This window comes from Spea bombifrons, chromosome 6 (genome assembly GCF_027358695.1).
Source record: "Spea bombifrons isolate aSpeBom1 chromosome 6, aSpeBom1.2.pri, whole genome shotgun sequence".
NCBI classification, from domain to species: domain Eukaryota; kingdom Metazoa; phylum Chordata; class Amphibia; order Anura; family Pelobatidae; genus Spea; species Spea bombifrons.
Window position 1 is genome coordinate 3,614,890 of NC_071092.1, and position 21,850 is coordinate 3,636,739.

Below are 21,850 nucleotides of genomic sequence, written 5' to 3' on the forward strand. Positions count from 1 at the left end.
CCCGAGACTTGGCTAGAAGGAAGCCAACATTTTTGGTAATATCGATCAGATGGACTCCTGGGAATTTCGAAGTGAATCACAGAGAAATAATTTAAAGCAGCTGGTGAATCACAAATACCAAATAGGGCAAGAAGAGTATTTTGGAAATACCACCATTATTACTGTGATTAAGTGCCAGGTCCGTAATTGCAACCAAATGTACCGCATGTAAGCAATTCGAACGGAGCGCTAACCTTGATTAAACTAGTTTGTTTTGTAATGAGTAACATGGGGTAAATGTCCCCGTTATCCACCGTTATACACTTCAGCTCTGCTCAAAATGACATATTTTCAGAATTAAGAAGCAATTGCTTTAAAGTGGTGTGGGGATAAATGGGATTAGGTCAATAGTTTATGATTTCAACAAATCCCAGTTCCGCTTTCCAACCCTCTCGTCTTCGGCAAAAAGGAGAATAACGTTTTTCTTATATGAAAAGTTTGAAAACTACTGAAACATGAAAAAGAGAGATAATTGTGTATTTATTTTTTTAAAAAAAGAAAGCAAAAATGGTAATATAGAGGGGGTTCGCGTGTTCCTTTTATGAAACATTCATCCTTTTGAGTGTAGATGGTGGGCAAGCATTGCAGTACCTCGCCAGCCCCTTGGGAACTCATAGGGTTAATGGTAGATTATTTAGGATAGGCAATCACTTTTGGGCTCTCCAAAATGTTTATAGTTATCTATGGGCACTGGGTCCTATAGAATGGACATTTACCAAAGGTTGACATGTGACCAGGTACGGAAGGGGCATGAGACCAGGTATGAAAGGGGTACGAGACCAGGTACGAAAGGGGTATGAGACCAGGTACGAAAGGGGTACGTGTCCAAACATTCCACCAGCTCTAGAGGACCCAACGATGAATAATCCCGGTCATGGTGTCTTTAATTTGGTGCCGTAGGTGAAATGCAGAAATAAAGCCAGCTGTCCTCAGCAGATTTGTCCCGTTAGATATCTACCTGCTGCCTTCGCTTTGTCCAGCTGATACGGAATAGAATTTTCAGTTCAACATTTTAAGAGCCCAAGATTCTTATCTCTGCCCGAGCGTTAACGAACCGACGTTCCAGGCTGAAGGTAGATCCCACGTTTCATCTCCAGACGGAGGATTACGCTGAAACGCGCAGAGATCGGCCCCGTTCTGTTACTCTACCCGTTTAATTACAGTTTAATGGGAATCGATCTTTACATTAATTAGCCTGTAAAAGAGATTGATTTTTAAATTGAGTTTTATTCTCTGCGCGGCCGCGGCCTCGGACTCTTATCGATTCCCTTCCTGCAGTAAATACGGGGCAACGAGATGCTTATCCCTTCCTGAACTCCTTAATCCTATTTTCCACTCCTCTTACCCCAAACATCGACTTTTAGCTCACTCCGAGAGACATAATTAGTGACACGTTGAGCCATATTCCTAACATTCCGAATGCTAATTGTTTAATCCTCCTTTTGTTTCCATGGCAATTAGAACTTTGATTAAAATAACACCTGATTTTATTAAAGCTAACTTTTCCAAATAAATGTATTAATATATTTTTATTTAGAAATAATATATTTTCTTGTTAATAAAAATCATTAAAAAATTTCATGCCTTTGCAGTTGCTACTAATTTAGAAAATTTCTTTTGAATTCTTTTTTTAATTAACAGTACAAAAATCTGACTTTTTTATGCTGTTATGTTGTCGTATTCTATGCAGAAGATTAACTAGCATAAGAATTTTTTTTGAATTTCTAAAATGTTTCATAATTTCACTTCAATAAGTATTTTTTGTATCTTTTCTTAGAACGTGGAAAAAATTTTTTTTATTTATTTTTTTTTTTTTAAGTTCCTTTGCATAAAATAAAAAGCCGCCTACGCCGTCACGGCTAAGAAAAAGGCAAAGATTTGACAGAACTACAATACCTTTAGAAAACGTGGCCACCTGCCAACATCAATCTCGGCCCTGCAAGCTATATCAACACTTTTATAAATAGCTCCGAGTGCCAACTCACCCCAACTATATTTGTTGATTCTCTTTCACTTAAACGCAAACACAGGTGAGCAAATTTCAAGTTGGAAAAAAAAAAAAAAGAGAAAAAAAAGAAAGAAAGGCGAATGTATCGGCCTCTACAAAAATAAAAAAAACAACAAAAAAAAGAATACGGATCAATAGCTCCGTGGGATTAAACGCTAGTTTGGTCAGGAACAACCGCCGTAGCTAACTTTAAATAAACAAAAGATGACTCGAGCTGAAGAACTTCCTGGCGAGATTAAAAAAAATAAATAAATTGGATCCAAAGGTTTAATGAAGCGCGTAGATCTTTTGCAAACACTTTCCGCCAGATCCTCAACATGACTTTTTGTATCTGCTTAGGAGGGGGGGGGGTTTGTCGGAAAAACGTTGGTCTCAGCCATCCATGGAAGGGCTTTTAGTTCGTCTCAACAAATACGGTATTATTTCTCGGCGTTATGCACGTGAAGGAAAGCAGGAGGCCAGAGATGGTTTTCTGGGTTTCATATCCAGAGTTATGATTAATGGAGCCGGCCGCGCGTCGTGGTCGGCTGAGCGTAACGAGTAGGATGGATGGTATTTGACTTCCGCGCCATGTGACAGCCATACGGGTCGATGAGCGTATCCCGCGAAGGCAACGCGGTAAGGAAGCCGTGGCCACACCCCTGCTACTTTTCGATAGGCCGTTGTGTATCGCAGTGGGTGTGGCCTCCCAGAAAGAAGAATCCCCTGCCGGTTGATATCCAATCCGATTACGGGGGATGAAACTGCATCCCAGAACGTCACACTTCATTTTGGAAGGGAATATGTATATTATTTAAAAAAATGTATATTTAAAAAAATTTTAATTTATAAAAAGGAAAGTTAGAGCAGCATTCCTGGGTTCCCCCCAATAAATACCTATTTATATACGTTAAATTTTCACAATCTACCAAAATATTCGCCTATATCTTTGTGAATCATAGTGTGGCCGCCACCAATACGTTCAGACATTCCACGGAGAACAAACTCGTCTCGTTAAAGAACGTTGAGGTTCTTCAGTTCGTGAAAGAAAAAGAAAATTCTCCGACTCAACAAGAAGCAGAAAGTGGTTAAAATTAATTAAATTGTTTTGCCCAAACCGTCCTTAAAAATTATCAGCAAATTACGAACTCGTAGACGATTAAAATGTTGGTCGATAACTTACAGCGAAAGGGAAGTCAGCTTGGAAGACGCAGCGCCGACAGAAGGGACGGCCGTCAGTTCGTTGTGATTCAACTGCCTGAAATTAAAAGAGGAAAATAAAGGGAATTATCACCCAAACGTTTACAATCTGTTTGTTCCAGAAAAGTTACAGTTTGGCAGATTTCTAAAGAACGATTTTGTGTTAAAAGGTCCTATCGGTCGTCATGGCGATTGCACCGCGTCAGGATTGTTGCCCCAGAATAAATATTGCCCTTTTGCATCTACAGATCTTCTTAAAAGGTCATCAGCCATTTCTGGGAGTTCCCATTTGGACTTCTACAATTAAATGGCGGTCGGCCGTTTGGATTCCCCCCCCCCTCTATAGCAAGACCTTATTTAGTATGTTTTTATCAAATCAATAAATAATTATATTTTTTTTTTACTTTTTTTTTTTTTAACCCTTATTGCATCACACTGCAACTTCTATCTGCAGCATCTCAGAATGCGGGGTATATCTAGTCGCCTGTTCCACGGGGACCCAAGAGATTGACCACTCAGCCCACTTCCACAAACCAAGGCGCTGACACGGCAATCGCGCCGCAGCGACATACAGATGGTATTTTACTAAATGACATCAAATTCCTAATGCAGTTGAGGCTGAGGCGTCAGCTGTTAGAATGATTTGCGAAGCCCACGCTATGCGCTCTGACGTGTCACCCTAAACGGTTGTGTCGCGCGTAACAAAAGGCAATTTAGCGGGAGTTAGGGTTTGTGTGAAAGTGACACACTGCGTCGTAACGATGGCGCAACGACAAACGATTTCACTGTCGGGAGTCCTCAACTCGCAGCCTCTAGTGGGCCTTGTCTGCTAAATTCTGGCAAACGGCCGCAGACCTGGATATATATATATATACACACACACACACACACACACACACACACACACATATACATGTCTTTATGGGCTTTATGGGTTTGGTGATATTTTGGCCGATATTCCCGCCGATTCTCATAAATAAGACATTCAGCCCCGGGATCGAGCGGCGAGGATGCTCTACATAAATAATTTAGAGGCGAGCTGCCCCTTTGGTGTCAAATTAAAGGAGAGGACATTAAATAAGACAGACATTCAGGAGTCTTAACCCTTGCGAGTACACCAGAAACCTTCAACCGCCGTGGGTACGATCTAGTCTAAAAAGCAAGATGGCCGCCGCGCTTGGTGCGAAAAGGACGTAGCCTATGTATTCTCAGCCCAAAAAAAAAATACAAAATCGGAAATTTTATGGAAGTATGTGTGCTTTGCACTCACGCACTTATCCACAGAGTGTGTGTGTGTGAGTGTGTGTGTGTGAGTGTGTGTGTGTGTGTGTGTGTGTGTATATATGTGTGTATGTGAGTGTGTATGTATGTGTGCGCACGCGAGTGTATGTATAAATGTATAATTCTATTAAATAGCTGAACTTCAGTGAGTTAGAAGAAGCCTGTATTCTCAGTCTCTCTTTTTTTTTCTTCTTCTTCTTCTTCTTCTTCTCGGTTTCGCGTTTCCAAGCGAGAATGCAGAAATCTCAGATTATGCATAAAAAAAAATAAAAAGCCCCAAAGCTTCAGGAAAAATACTCACACTTCCCGTAGATGCGGCAGCTCCTCGAAGACGGCCGGATCGATCTCTGTTAGTTTATTGTAGCTCAGGTTTCTGTTAAAATTACAAAAAAAAGAGAGAAGCGCGTGAAGAACCCTTCGATCAGCAGAACCTACAGGACAATCAACGCGTTATATTTGGGGAAACAGAAAATTCCGAACTCCGTTACCAAACTAGAAATTCAGCGTTCCAGTTGCTTGACTACAACTCTCATCAGGCTGATGGGACTTGTAGCCCGCCACAAACTGGACGACGTTACGTATTACTGTTTTCAGAACCGTTGATGTTCCTGTTGTAATCCTAGACAATGAAAGAACGTTAATTAGATTGTAAGCTCTCTGGGGCAGGCCTGCTTTCTCCAATTACCATCTTGTACGCAGAACGAATCTATTATATTACAATCTAGCGCTCTGTACCCGCTTTTGTAATGATCCCTGTGCTAAGGCTGTGATTTGATTTAAGTGGGGGGGGTCCATAACGTCCTGTGAGTTATCCCCCTGCCTCCCCGAGAAGCATTTAATGTTTGTTAACATCGGCCTCGAGATATCCTTGTAAATGGGAGTCATGAGAAATTCGGGTTGACAGTGTATTCAAAAGCACAGCTCTGTTCGATAACAAGAACAATAACGAAAAATGCAATTTGTCTTCGGAGATCGCATTACCGGTTAACCACATAATAAGGTTATATTTAACGTGTCACTAGTGATTTAAACTGCAGGGGAAGATCTTCACGGATAAATAAAACATGCACATGACATTCTAAATCAAGCATAATGCCGCCCGATAACATTAGGTTTATATACGAGAGGGGTGTGCAGCTTCTCGCTCGCAGGAAAGGTCAAAAAAAGAAGGACTCTGGTCCTTTGAAGGTCAGAGAGTCAGAAGCAAAGGACATCAGAGAACGTTCGACTACAAGGGTTTGCGCTGGCTGAAACCGGTGGATTCGGAACCAAAATCATTAGCAAGGTTCTGTGACACCGGCCAAGAAGGTTTACGGTCATTGGACAGACCAGGCGAGCGGCACGGGAAATGCTATGAAGCGCCTCAACTCTGGTCCTCAGATTCACATAACTGTAATCACATCAACGCGGGTTTAAAAGTCACACGTTGGCTGATGCACCTGTGGTCATCCCCTGGGAAGTCCCTCTGTTCCTCCGTCAACACTTTAGAATAAGATATTTGAAATCACACGATGGGGCATAAGGACAGAGGCATTAGGCTCCTAAAGAAGGACTGATCCTCCTAAAGAGGGACACATGGGAGGTATGACATCCCGCAGTTACCTGACCAAACTTTATCTCGTAGCTGGCTTCACAACGATCACACGATGTCGCTTTAGCCAATTATCCATTTCACAAACAAATTTAAAGGTCTCTGGACTTCAAACATCTTTTATCGGGAACCAGAAATCCTTCAACATTCCGGAATCGCCTATTTTTTTCTTTTTTTTACATCATATTCTGCTCATTTAAGTCAGTCACCAAACCTCTCATTTTTTTTCCCCACAACGTCAGGGACACCGTTATCCTGCTTACTACACATCCATATGTCTCTTATTTTCCTTAATCCAGATGCCCATAAAAGGCAATACTGCAGCAAATTATGGCAAAATCACAAACGGCTTTTTAATTGTCAAATTAAACATTCTGAACTGATTTTTTCTATTGGTCGTGTCTCATGGTGGCACGCATGGTTTACTACGATAATTTGGGTGTAAAATGTAAAACATATGAGTTCGCTCAATAAGGGAGGGGAGGTAAATATAGCGCATGAGGCCAATCCTAAAAGTAGATTATCTGCACTCAGACTTTTCTCTCTCATTATGAATGAAATGAAGCGTTTATCGATGTCATAGCTTCGCAGAACTAAATTCATTCATCAAAATACCTACAGCTTGGAACATTTGCTGCGCGGTCAGGGTAATACAGAGACTAACATTTCAAGGGTTAACAGGCTAAAAATCGGTGGCCAAAGCCGACACAACAAAGATATTCGATCAGTTTGCTGTCCTGATGTTCTCTCCCTTCACGAGGCTGCCTGAGCCAATCAAAAACAATCAGCAACTTTAACCGTAAAGGGAGATGCGGATCCTGATAACGACTGCTCCTGTGGTAAGCGTGTGTGCCGGCTGTCAGACATACGTGTTATTGTTTGAGTTAACCTGTAAACATCGTAACATGGGTTTTATTCAAAATCCGGCTTTAGGTAAAATAGTTTTTTGCCCCCCCCCCCCAAAAACATAAAAATTTGGTATCCATTTGGTCAGCGGATGAATGTATAGGAAAGTACGTGCATAGCGTGTTATATATATTTTGTTTAACTCTGTTTTTCAATTTGTTTTAAAGAAATAATAAAATTTTTAGATATTATTACAGATATTTTTGGATTTTTTTGGTTAACGTTTTCTTATGTTCCGCTCCCATCATGCACCGCGACACTCGGAATTTGGAAGGTCAGAACATTATGGGCTGGTTACGATGTACAGTATCGTATAGACTTGTTTATATCAGGCGCGTGTTTGACAACAATTGGTGCGGAGCCTTTGATTCCCTGTTAGTCCGTAGACTAAAGACGCCGGCGCCTACGGGGCCCCGATAGGCACTCAGGAGCCCCGCTGATTGCCGGTTAAAAGGCAACGGAGCTTATTCGCTCGCATTGTGGTTTTTAGGAAGACGTCCTCGATGAAATCTAAGATCCTCAGCCCAGGAGAGCAGGACTTCCTTTATCTGAGTCGCAATCGACGGGTGAAGCCGATACCTTCAAGGTCACGGTTAGAAGATACCGCGGAGACCGGCGTTATCAGAAGCGTTACAACTAATTGCATCATATCTTCATCTAAGGAGGTCTAAACATCTTTATCCCGTAAGGAAAGGATTTAGGTAGGATATACAATGTAACGTTCTTAATCATAATGAAAGCACCTCGTTCCAAGGTCGTCAAAACATAATCCAATAACGTTGCAGCGAGAGGGGGTCTGAGTAAGAACTTCCCTAAAAATACTGTTGCCCTACATCAAGCGATCACCATAACCGGGAGACTCCTGGGTGAAGCTCGGCTCCTCTGGGTCTCCGGGTCACCGCGGTGACGCCCCACTCCCCTCCCACTTCTGACAATGGTCTCTTCCTGCCCACTGACGCCTGCCCACAGCCTGAGCATGGCGCCAACTGCCGTCAGCGGGACTGCCTGCCGACGTCAGGGAGCTGTCTACTACATCCCGCAAAGGGGAGGTATCCAAGTAGCCAGAGCCTGAAAGTTCCCTGGTATGGAGATCACCCATCCACGTGGCGTGCCTTCCCGCCCACTGATTGGTTGCTTCAAGCGTGGCTTCCATGGTGTAGCAACAAGCAAAGGCCGTGGGTTAAAGAGCCGGGGATCTCGCCCCAGAGGAAGCGTGTGGAATTCTGTGATCAGTCCCCGTGGGAGAGGGAAACAAAAGGCCGAGCGACACCTGCGCAGTGTCCCGAGTCACTGCGCACAGTCACAGGCAGCCGGTGGTATACACAGCGCTCGCCTCGCCCGTGCAAAACTGTCAGGCGAGAAGGAAGTCTCTAAAGAGAGAGCCTTTATTTCCAAGGGCGTAGGACAAATTGTGGCTTGCGGTGTCAATATTTATCTAAGGCCGTGCTGCGCAAACCTCGGCCGATACACCCCGGTCGCAGGATTTGTCGTTGCAACCAGAACACAATGGCGTTATCGCTCCTTTCTTTTTTCTCCTTTCCGCTCTTTTCATCTTTACTTAACTATCCGATCAACACCTACGACTTCCACATATCTCAGACAGGTAAATAACCCGGCTGTGCACGGGGCGGAATAAAATCAATAAACACTGTTTGATTTCTGCTTTTTTTATCGCAGATTAATGTGCAGGAACGAGGGGTTTAATGGGGAATGAAGCCAAATTTATACGTTTATTTATTTATGTGCCGGTTGCAACAATGTTTCAAATTAAAAACGTTTGCATTATAATATGCAGGTGACTGGTGCGTGCCTCCTAACTGTCCTGTTTTGCCCCGGATAGTCTTGATTTTGCAACTCTATCAATCGGTCACCATTCTGCGGTGTCTGGGAACACTTTTTTGTGGTAATGTCAGAATACACACCCTAATGTTCTATGGTTTGGGGTCACTGTTTACATGGAAAACAAGAAAATTTCTGGCTGTAACATAATTACATCAATTAGACTTTTAAACTTGAATCAGCGAACACAATGTGCCATTGGAACACAGGAGTGATGGGAGTGATAAAGGGCCATTGGGACACAGGAGTGATGGGAGTGATAAAGGGCCAGTGGGACACAGGAGTGGTGGGAGTGATAAAGGGCCATTGGAACACAGGAGTGATGGGAGAGATAAAGGGCCTCTGTACACCTATTAAGAGATTACAGCTACAATAGTCATTTACATTAACCCCGCCTGGATTTCTGATCCATTTCATGTTATTTTAATGGACAAAATTGGCTTTTCTTTTGAAAACAAGGAAAGTGACCCCAACGGTTGAGTGTGTATGTGTGCGTGTATCCGTGTGCGTGCATGTATGGATTATCAAGGGAAGTGTTTTCTGACGGATAGGGGGAAGTAATTTTCACTAACATCGTAAAGCAGCTTCCTACTCAGAAGAGCAAACATTTCAATAATCCTCTTGGTCTTTTGAAAACAGCAGAATTAATTAAAATATCCCAACACGTTCTCGTTATGAAATCATTCGCACTTCAGCTCTGATGTCACAGCAAACACGACCTCAGCTTCATATCACATTACAGAGGAAAAATCCAATGACGTCTCCCAGGATTGCTCAAACCCTCACTTGCCGCGAAATTCAGTCTGAATTCCCCTCCCCCGTTTGCCTGCCGACAGACATCCCCGTCAGACACTTCGCACCTTAACCCGTCCTGAGTAACCACACTTCTGCCACAACTTTATGGCTTCCGAGACAAGACCACATGAGAATATCCGGGAAGCAAAAAACAACCAAACACAGCTATAAAGTAATCACAAAAGGATGGTAGATAAGTGGAACAGTCTCCCAGCAGCAGTGGTAGAGGGTAATACAGTGAGGGGATTAAACATGCATGGGATAGACATACGGCTCCTGAATCTAAGACGAGACCAACGACTGATTAAGGTTTGAGTCTTTACAGCGACTACATGGAGCCAATAAGCTGGCGGGTTCTATGATCCTAATTATTACCGATTGCTTTATAAAGCGGCATCATATACCGCAGCGCTGTACAACAGCTAAACAGCACATAACAAATGGCGCATCACATAACAATTTATGGAAACCGTTAGGACCTGTAATGTATCTGAAAACCTTTGTGGTAGTAAAGAGTTAACGTTTTTAATGCAAACGATGCATCTGCACAAGAGCCCGTCCCGTTTCCAAGAAAGGCCCCGATAGAAATGGCTGCGGACGCCGGGAATGGAATTTCCAGATTTAAAGACAAAAAACCGTAAACGGCTTCCTGCTTCTGCCAAATATCGCTTTTACACAAGAGGTCTTACGCCTATAGAAGGAATAAAAACAAAGCAAAATAATATATATTTTATTTATTGCTCATCTGTAGTTTTTCTGTAAGTTTAGCAGTTAAAAAAAAGTTGCTGTACCCTTTCGTAGACAACTTTACATAGTGGGTGGTAGATAAGCGGAACAGCCTCCCAGTAGAAGTGGTAGAGGGTAATACAGTGAGGGTAGTAAACACGCATGGGATAGACATACGGCTATCAACGACTGATTAAGGTTTGAGTCTTTACAGCAGAAGAAACGGGCGACTAGACGGGGGCCGAATGGGGCCGATCTACCGGCAGGTTCTATGTTTCTAATTGACTCCTCCATGTTTTATAATGGAGATCCCTGCTTGAACATAAGTGACTCAGTCACTCTTATAAGTGATGAGTTGCAACATAGAATCTCCGTGATTCTGAACCGGATACATTAAAATTCTTCTAAAGGAGCGGACCCTGAGACAGTTTAAGTATTAACCCTTCAGAATTAATTAACCCTTCTCATCGTCCTCAAGGATGAGTCACCTGCATTCAAGCAGGGATATCAACCGTAACACCCTGGGAGCAAACGCACCAATCGGAAGTTTTCTATATATCCCAGGTATGGCTAAAACGCTACCTGATCCTAAAACTTTTCCAGCCTGATCATTTCTATATAGAATTATTATGGGATATAACAATTACCCCGTATTATTAAAACTATTATTATTACTATTATTAAAAAAGAAATGTTATTTTTTTATATAAAAACAAACAGATTGAGGGTTTAGTTGGTTTTGAGGTCAGGTTCCTCGGGAATTCAGCCCCCCCCCCCCCCCCGGGAGGGTGAATTATTATACTTTTCTGTTTTATTGAGGTTAAAATTCATGCATCAAAGGCGGCCGCTGAGTTGCACTCGTGCAATAAACTCCTTTCACCGACATCACTTCACACTTTCCAAGTGCAAAGTTCAAGCTGATATTGTTGGCTCGTTGGCTTTGCCGGGTTTTGGCAAACGCCGTCCTGGCTGGCCGGTCATTAATACACCATCGGCGCGTTAAAAAAAAAAAAAAAGTTTATTTGGAAAAACGTAACGCATTAAAAAAACTACGGTTTTCTTTTGCAGCAAAATGTTGCAAAAAAAAAAAGTATCAAAGACTCCCAAAGAAAACACTTTGATTCAAAGCGAATTCCTTCTGAAAATTATCGTAAAAACAATAAAATCGCATGAATTCGAAATTTTAGGATTGGGGGAGTTTCCCAATAGGTTCTACGGGGGGTGGGGTCACTGGAATACCTGGAACTTTCTAAATGAGTGGATCCTGAGATTTTTGAAATATTATTAACCCTTTAATAGATTCTACGTAGCGACTCATCAAACGTTTTAACCAAAGGGCTCGAATACCGGTCATCATGGAAACCTTGACTTGCCTTTATTTAAAGAAGATTGAGTCACCTGCATTCAAGCAGGGATATCAACCATAACATACTGGGAGCAAAAGCACCACCTGGGTAGAATAGGAAGGAGTCAGACTGCGTGACCTGGAGAATCTGCCCCGAGACCCTGAGCTTGGGGCAAAAACCCCTGAGACTCAAGGCCATACCCTGAGAGTTCCCAGGTATGGTCACTGGTGTAGCGAGGAGCTCTCCGCGTCTCGCTCGGAAGAATGGAAGAAAGGAAAAGAATAATTTCCACGAAAGCTGGAAGTTTGGGACTTCCAATCCCCCTGCTGAGCAATTTGTGGTTTGTTTACATTGTAAATAAGGCGACATTTTTTCCTCCCTTCAAATAAAAAAAAATGAATTTGCTCTAGATTGGGGTAATTATTGCTAGGGGGCCTTTAACGCCATTTACAAGAGAAAGAATATGTGGAAGCACGCGGCGGATCCTGAAGCCATTCATTCGCATGCGCAAAATTCCTTTAATCCAAACAGGTTCCAAGGTTTTACGTTTATTAGAAAAATATGTCTTCTAGATAGCCACGTCCCGCCAAATTCCAGCCTGCCTTCCACTGCAATGCAATTCCTTTTTTTTTTTTGTTAAAATTATGCATTTTCCAGATATGCAAACTTTTACCAGATGCACGGAATTCACAGATGACTCATCTCTCACGAGCAACTCGTAGTATCAGGCCCGGAGCGAGACAAGCTCTCAACGGTCCGTCCCAAAAGAGCCAGCTCCGGGCCCCGAGTCGGCCGCGCACTTAGGTTTGTTTTCAATTATATTCGAAATTCCTCTAACAATAACTCGGAGGCGTCTGGCACCGCTGCTTCCGACACTTTGATGTCCTTTTCTACAATCTCAGAAAACGGGGGTGTTGGGGGGGGGTCTATTGGCCGTCAGCAGATCTTTTGAAAAATAATTCCCGACTTGACGTGTTTTTGATGACAAAATGTTGGTCGATTGGCCGACGTGGAATAAAAATAGGTCAAACGTGGTTACAGATGGATTTGTGTCGGTCTCTGGGGTTAGGGTCAACAATAAAAGTGTGGTTTTAGACCAATTCTAAAAACCAGAAGACCAATTCTCCATTTCTAAAGGTCAAGTTTGCCTATTAACCGTTGATGATACCCTTCACCCTCATGGGATTTTTATTGGGTACCTCGAGAATTACTCAACCCTGAAAGTTAAATAAATAATTATACCTTTTTAGACTTCTGATCCTTCAAGTTTAAAGGGGGCCCAGATAGAGAAAAGTAGTTACGACACCTTTAGAAGGCTGTTTTTACTTAAAGTTTTCCTCTTTTTCTTGAATTTTAATGTGCCTGACATCATTTTGCATTAGCTGGATTATTTCCCTTTCCTAACCCGATGCTCGCACACCTAAAGAATCTGTAACCTACGAACTATCTTCTGATTCAATGAGAAGAAGTCGTTTCTTTCCTAGCTCCTTTGCTCTCATTGACCCTTTTCCGCTGGTATTTTCCCACTGAAGGGGAAATATAGTATCGAAGTAGTTGAGTAGAGTAGTGAAGAACATTTTTCTGGCCAAGGTGACCAAGTTGACCACAACTGAGCACCTTAGTTAATAGAAAAAACATAGGAACTTCATAGAAGGTCAGCTTCAGTAGAGTTAGCAGTCCAGACTCGCCAAGATTAACTTGACCTCTCTGTAGGAGGCAAGTGGGTCAAGAACTTCATTAAACTCAAAAGGATTACCCAACTCAACCATCGATTCAACGAACGGACTTCTGGACAGATTTATCCACCGATTTGTCATACTTGATGATCAACTCAACAGCAGTCAAGTTCAAAATGACAGCTGTCCAAGGGGCCAAGCCATAAGGCCAAGAGGGAATCAAGTGGTTCTGTTGAGTGTTCTGCACAGAAACATTGATCAGGGAACCGGTAGATTACGCATCCATTAATGGAAACACTAGGATTTTTTTTTATCAATAGAGTATTGATGAAAAGCAGGATCTTTTTGAAAGAAGTGACCGTAAATAGATTTTCTATACTCTCCGAATGACAGCATAGATCTTCGCCTCTGCAGGTCTGCAGGCAGTGATGTAAGCGGAATGCTATGCGCCCTTTTTTCGCATTATAAAGAAATTCTTCTTCGGTGCTCGGAAGTGAACTTATTTGTTTTATTTAAACGCGTGACAGATCATTTTTCTTCCCTTGGATTTCTCTAAAGCATGAATCAAAAATTCACGAGAAACATAAAGGACTTTCCTTCAAAAGAAACCGTCCCATGCTCCAATAAACTCAAAAGTTGACATTAGCCACTCGGACAAGTAGGGGCAGAAAACGCTAAGAGCTTTGTGTTCAGAAACCAAAACACTGCTTGCTGTAAACACCACGTGGAATTTTGGAGGCCGTAGACCATAAAAAAATTTCAAAACAGCAGCACAAAAAAAAAGAAAAAAATGGCATAAGGTTCCAGCTTCCTGATGTCTCAACACAACATCTACCAAACTATTCGATAAGGTCTATGATCATCTCCTGTGCTGTTTACAATGTCATTGTTTAATGTGGTTGGCTAATTATTCAAGCTGATCAACCCTGTACTACTTTGGAAGTATCTCAGCACAGCATCAAAGGGTAAATTAATGGGTTAACTCATGCAAATAACCCAGAATGGGCTAAACCTTTTAGGATTCTATATTTAATAGACAAAGAAGTTAAGGCGTCAGGTATATCGGTTATAGGAACCATGAATCCTTAGGTCCTGGTGTTGGCAAAGCCTTGGGCATGACTACTTAATAGACCAATTTGTTTTAGATTTTTGATGACAATTCAGCAGAAGTTACTACTGATTCAGTCTTTGAATTCTATTGGCAAAATATTTTGGAACACTCCAACTGTACAAAAGCAAAAAAAAGTTGAGTCGAAGTTCCATAGATCCTTGTTGCTTGGAGAAAGGCCAGATCCACCAGTTGATATGAAGTGTTAATTCCAACTTTGATACCATTAAAACGTTCGATCAAAAAAAGTTGTCCATCAGACTGTTTTGAAGAACAAGGATCTTCAAGGTGCATGTTGTTCCAAGTCAGTCTCTCTCCAACAGGAAAGCCCTCAAATGCTGCCCGTTGAAGCCATTACGCTAGCCTAGAATGATTAGAGTTGCAGTACGCAATAAGGGGAGTGGTGGTGGTTGGTTATCCCAACTGTGTTTCCATGAAAGCAAGAAGTGCTATGAATGAATGTCACTCAATTTCGAAGCCCCTGTCCTCAGAGCCATAGATATGTAAATTGACCCATCAACGTCTTGTCTGAAATGGAACCAAAAGATGAAGGGGGCAGATTCTTGAAGTATAAAAGAACCTCATCGGAAAGTCGGCCGCGCTGCCAGCTCCTGCCGAGGACCCTTCCAGCATGAAATTGCGTTGTGTTGTGCAGATTTCAGATTTTGTCTCTTTTATGTAAAAATTGATTCAGAAAACAAAAGACCCATCATCCATTCTCACCAACCTGGACCACGAACCTTTCAGGAATGGGACAATATCCAAATCCATTTACGACCATCAAGGGTTTATTTTTGTTTTTGTTTTTTTTTAAAAAAGCTGTCTTCTTTGGGTTGTGCGCCTTAAAGAAACACGGTGTGCGGTAGTATTACTCCTACCACATCATGGGAAAGGCCAAGCAAAATAGATGATGGGAGCTTCAGTTATTAATTACAATAAATACAATTTGGGGATTACCAGGCGTTTGGAATTAATCCAGGGTGAAAATACAGAAACGGAAACTTTACGATTTATGTCCAAGTTTAACGGGCAAATTCAATTTTGTGCAAATTCTGTTGTGTTTGCGCGATCAGAAGACTTTTCCAAGGAAGAGAGAGAAAATGGTTGCGTCAAAAACGTCACTTTTTTTTTTGCAGCAGATAACGAAAACATTACCAGTTCTGGAGGACAATGATGGTATTTTAAAGAGATGGAAAGACTTCCTGTCTCTGCCCACCCAGATAGCTTCACTGAACCATCACAAGTGTCTAAGAGTCCTGCGAGAGATATTTTTGTCCATGACTTGGCAGCCAAAAAAGTACGAAGCCAAATTATAATAAACACACGTATCTCTAACATTCATGACCTCATAGAATCTTAACTCTTCAACGTCCGGACTCATCAACGTCTGATGCAACAAGTCCTGCTAAGAAGAAGAAGAAAACGCACAAAACAAACAAAAAATGGTAATCCGCTCTTTTGTTTGGATGCTTCTTTTTTTATCACGAAAAGAGCAGTGAATCAAAACCCGTAAATAACTCAGATTAACAACCTGAGAATCACAGAATTTCTTTATGGAAATCGGAACTTAAGCTCAGAGAAACCGAGATACACAAAACTTCACAATAAACACTGCGTACTTCCCACCGATTTACAAGAAAACTAACAATAATTTGATCCCTGTGGTTTTTAATGTTTAAAAATGGTGCACCTGGTGGATAACTTGGCTGTTTTTCATGCTCACACACCAGGTGTGCAAACGTATACAATAAAAAAAAAAAGAAAAAAAAAGTTTTGAATGCATGATAAATATGATCTACTGCTACGTACTCACCAGGGGGGCTGCGGAATTTTACTGTCTGAATTACAGTCGCGGATTTATGCCGTTTGCCTAAATGCTAAATCACGTGAGCTCATTAGAAAATTCAGAGATGCGTTAAGGCAAGGCATCTGGAAAGCTTATACGTCACGAGCGGAGGAGCCGGTCAATGTGCAGAATGCCTGGCCGTTTCATAGAAAACCCTGGCAAAGCGGACTTCTTTTATTAAATATTAAAAAAAAAAGAAAAAAAAGAAAACACAGTTTAAAAAGAAATGATAGAAAATAATAAACATCTATATTTTTACATAAAAATACTCTGCCTCAAATGTTACTTTTTTATATATTAAAAAAGTATCAAATCAAACACTGCTTTGAATTTAGTTAACTATTTTTCAATCTTTTTTGTATATACTTTTTTTCATTTTTTTTCACATTTTGTGTATAGCAGAAAGCAGGCAACAAGTTTGGTTCCTTAAAATATGAAAATGCATATAAATGAGGTATATTAAAGAAAATTGGAGGGGAGGGGGGCAAATGTATATGGGGGGATTCTGCACCCATTTGCCGGGGGGGCCAAGATGTAACTTTATAGGGACCTCTCATATGCTTTAAATTAAATACATAATTAGTAAGAGAAAAATAATAATCTTGCAACTTTTTAGAATTATGATATGTCCTGCTGTCTCTGTCTAAACTTCATCAGCCTGACTTTAAATGGATACTTTAATTCAGACAGTTATATACTGTATATATATAGATAAATAGATATATAATACAGTAATAATGAGGGCGTCATCTGTGTTGGCCAAGTTCCCTCAAAAATCAAGTTTAGGAATATATTATTTGGGTTCCGGGACGCGTAAACTTTTGTGAACGCATCCAAACAACTTTCAGTAACGATGATTTAATAAAATGGCAAAGGTTCCGTGGCCAGAGAACCTGAGGGCCACGTTGTCCACGACACGTAATCTGCAGCTGCAAGCCCCTGATCTGTGCATTTGGGCCGACGTCAGGAGAAACCTTAGAAGTCTGGATCAGCCGCTATGACACAAATCCACTTCCCTTGTTCATTCCAAAGAGGAATCAAGACCTCGTTTCCCCTCGATTACAAGCAAATGCTTCATCAAACCTACAGAAGGGTGTTTTGACAAGTGAAATTCACATGTGGCGTACAAAGGGCGGACAATGGGACGTCTGAGGGAACGCGCCGAGCGGTGACTGCCGGTCCAGATGTGGGCCGTAGGTGGAAGGAGGAGAGCTTGGCGTAGAGAGGTCCTGCAGTTTATTTTATGGTTCTTTGACTTTGAAATATATGGAATTTTCGGTAGGTCTGTAGGGGCCACCGATTAACATTTTTTATAACTGCCAACCTGAAAAATCCACAAATCATATAAATTACTGGCCATACATCAGTCCCTATGGTGATAGCACAGCCTTAAAGGTTCTGCGTCTTAATTGCTTTTTTTTTTTTTTTTGCCCAAGATCCCTGATAATGCAATGTTTTGTTCTTTTTTTTGGGGGTACTAATGTGTCACAATACAAATAAATGAAAGGGTGAGTACTGAGGTATCTCCTTTCTCTGAGCGCAGTATGGGTTGGAATATGATGAACACGGGTATAAGAAAAAAGGGAAATTTAAGGGAGAACAGATCAAAATTATGTTTATTTTCCAATCTAACGGGAATATCATTTCTTGGCCATACTTCCCATACAGCGTTGGCAAACAGCGCCCCTAGAGTACAGGCAGGGAAGTGCACCCTATAACGGCTCATAAATGCTGCATATTTTTCCATACCCAAATTTTAAAAAAATAATCAAATCAGGATTTTTTTTAAAAAAAGACAACAAATCACCCGCCGGCTCGATGAACATGCCCTTACCGTTAAGACTGGCAAACAGTAAATGACCTCACAAATCTCAGTTCCAAATTGCTAACCTGCTCCACCGTTTCTTGAAATAAATGCAATAAAATCCAGATTTGGCCAAGGTCAGAAGAGGAAAGGAATATATATATATATATTAATTTTTTAGTAGGCCCTGAGGCTAATTAGCTTTTTTTTCACACTTAAACAGCATGCAATATTAATTTAAGCACGGAGGGGCTGTTGGTTTGGGGCTTGCAACAGCTGTGTTTAAAAGGTGGACGGGGTTTTAATGGAAAAAAAAAATCCATGTGTATCACTCGTAGTTAAACAAATTACATATTAATGCGTGGGATTCACAGCCATCGAAACTGGGAAAGAGATGCGAACATTTGCTGTTTTTTTTCTCGAAATGCTTCCAGGGGCTTTATAAAATATAGATGAGTTGGTAATGGTTGGTCAGAAATGGTGAATTTTCACTAAAAGGGAGCTGGGAAGGAAAAAAAAAAAACACTTGAGGACAAACATTTAAGAAAGTGTTTCTTGGGGGGGGGGACGCGGCGTAGCCACACACTTCCGATTATTTAAATTTGATGTAATGGGGATGGAACTCTATATTGTGCTCTACCACCCATATGTGTCATTCATTTCTGTTGACTTACTGAAGTGTTGACAGACACGCGGCACTCATTGAAAGATAAGAATCTACAACGTTCCAATTATTAGTGTCAATAGCAGATCAGAAGTCTAATATAAACCTGCTGGGTTTTTTCCACCTCCCTTATCTACATACCAATAAAACCGCTGCTAAGGCTATCCAGACCTGCGCCACCAAAGCCTGTCCAGAGCCGACTAGGTTTATCCCTATAAAAAAAATCAACAGTAATTGTAATGGTACTAACAGAATTAGCAACGGTAATTATTTTATTAGGCTCCGTCCACCTTAAGATGTTGACCTCCGACACTTAGGTTAGAAAGAGCGAGGCAAGTTAAAGGGGATGGTAACTTTTTTAAAAGAACTTATCACTTGTGCCGTTTGACCGGTGTAATTGTCTGAATGTTTAGTGTAACAGTAACTATTTACGTTAGAGGAGATGGGAGGTGGCACTTCCCTCCTTTCTCCTCTCCCCTGGCCCTACAAAGGCTACCTCGACCAACAGATAACAGTCAGCAACTTAAGAACGGCGTGGTGATAACATAATGGGAAGGAATAACTATGCCGATACCGGGAGGAGCAAGTTAAGATGGAAACTCGCACAAGTTAGGCGTCTAATACGAGTATATTTAGTCTACCTAATTGTAAAATGCAAGGTTTGAGCACATTGCCAACACTATTGATACGCTAGCCTTAAATGAGCTTAAACCTCATCTTTTCGCAGGTCTTCTTGTCTTAAATGATGCATTCATGGCCATGCATTCGCCGGGAGAAGGTTCAGCTTCTTAAACAGTACATCAGTTAATGAGATTGAGACGTCACTGTTCCTTTTCTTCCCCTTCTAATACTAGCTGGGAATACAAAGCATTGTGTCCCATCCCCCCCCCCTTGGTGCAAAGAAGGGTTAAGTAACGACAATTAAAAGTTAGCTTCCTGCTTGCTGAGTGAATGAATGGGGATACCCTGAGCCAGAAAGGTCCCTGCGTTACAATTACAACAAAACCACTGGAATCATGCTGATTTTGGTAAACGGGGAAATGAACATTTAAAAAGCCACTAAGCCGGCCAATTAAAACGAAGCAAAACCCACCGGAGAACTCACGCAGAGGGTCTTTGCCTTATTTACGCTAAATTCGGGTTTAATTGAAAACCAGGCAGCTATTAATTTCTATAAGTGGGAGCCATCAATGCAGACAAAATGCCATAAAGTAATCTATAATACTGCAATAAAACCAAATTATAGGAGCCTGAGATATGGAGAGGTGCAAAGAAATCTGACAAGTGTTTATTGCATGCACTGTACGTTGGAGAAATGTGAAAAAGGGGGCGAGGGGTTGAATATCATGTGTTTTAATCATTTCCTCCCCCATTTATTGGGCAGTAAAATTAGATTGGAAGTTTTAAGAGGCTGAGAACGTACTTTTTATTCCTTTTTCGACGTACAAAAATTTGATATTTCGCACTGAAAAGTCTCACTAGGCAGAGAAGTTTAATAAGCGGCTAATAAAGTTAATTGTCAAAATGCGTAACATTACATTTTACCTTAAAGTAATAAATTCATTTTATTGAACTTAAGTCCTAAAAGCCAGTTTTAGAAACTTGTTTTAAAAACTCCAAAGCTCCTTTAGGAAAGTTTGTTACACTTTTATATTTCTTTTCCTTTAAAATATTTTTTTTTTTAATTAAAAATCTACTTTTTCAGGTATAAGCACATTTTAGTAAATAGATTTCTTCTGCCAAATATACCCCAGCAGTTTATTGTTTCACTGTTATTTTAAACAAAAAAATATTTTAGCAGATTAAAATAAATGTCTCCCTTTTGTTGTATAGGAAATGCTATTTGTTTTGGAACGGGCTAAAAAAGTGAAATTGATTCCCAAAAAACCCTCTAAAAAAGCCATAAAAATTAGTCAAATATAGGCTGAAATATCCAAGTTAATACTAAATTCTAAAAATTCTAGGAAATAGATTTTAATTTGGTGGAGGCTAAATGGAAAGGAACCGTTTTTAACTGTCTAAAACGTATTTATTTAATATTCCAAAAAAAAAATGAATAGTTTCCAAAAATGAGCGCTTTTGTGGAAAAGCCCCTTTAGTGGTAACATTAACAGTCATGTTTATGGATTTTCGGTTAAGGTAGAAATGAGATATTCCTAACACACGACTAGAATTTTGTGACAATTCAAGAAGGCCCTTAAACCGTGACGTTGTTGTGTTTTTTAACCACAATTTAATAACCGAACAGGTCAAAGTAACAATGCAAAAAGTTCAGCTTGTATCAAAAAAAAGCAGAGGGCGCTTTTGAGCTTCTTAAGAGTTTAATTATTGGGGCCCTGAAAAAAAACCAGGAGATCTTGATCAGAAACCAGAGCAGGGGAACCAACAGCTGCTCTAGAACCTTGCCAGATGCAGGACTGCCAATCAACTTTATGAAGACTGAGGGGAGTAACAACCCCCCAAGAGGCGCCGCAGCATCTTAAGCCTTTCTGTTCCAACACTAGACCTGTGTGGGTAACAAGTGGGGCAATAAAGCATACAAATCTACACTGTGTCCATTCCAAAAATCTGAAATATGCTTCCAGTGAAAGCTTTGATTTACTAACAATATAATGAAAGGCTCAAAATTAAATTACATTTTGTATAATCCAGAACCCAAGAAACAAATAGAAATCATATCTTCATAAAGCATCTGACTCAATGACATGAATAACTATGATATTTTACAGCCCGCAACAGCTGTAAAAAAAAATAAATAAAAAAACAACTTTCCACTCATATGTCCCACACAGCTCTCATAACCCTCAGCCAGATTTTACTTTAATTTTATGCCAAAAAAAAAAGAAAAGAAATCACAGAATTGGGATAGCTCTTCCTGAAACATGTGTTCCTAATAACTGGCAATTCTGCATTGGATTAAAAGAAGTTAACCCTTTTAATGTCAAAATAAGACTGCTAATCCTTTCAGTGTCAAAATAGTGAAGAGACAGGCGGTAGTCCAAGGCCCCCCCCCCCCCCCCAAAACAAATTAAGATCAGTCAT

At 40.9% G+C, this 21,850-nt stretch overlaps 1 protein-coding gene across 1 annotated transcript in view; it reads right to left on the reverse strand.

Annotated features, from left to right (window-relative positions):
• The window catches only part of LRIG1 (leucine rich repeats and immunoglobulin like domains 1), a 45,880-nt gene that overhangs the window by 22,757 nt on the left and 1,273 nt on the right, over window positions 1-21,850 (reverse strand). The window contains exons 2-3 of the mRNA XM_053470366.1: window positions 4,809-4,880; window positions 3,210-3,284 (exon numbers count right to left, since the gene is read on the reverse strand). Coding sequence (XP_053326341.1) covers window positions 3,210-3,284; window positions 4,809-4,880 — 147 coding nt within the window. The remainder of the gene's footprint in view (window positions 1-3,209; window positions 3,285-4,808; window positions 4,881-21,850) is intronic.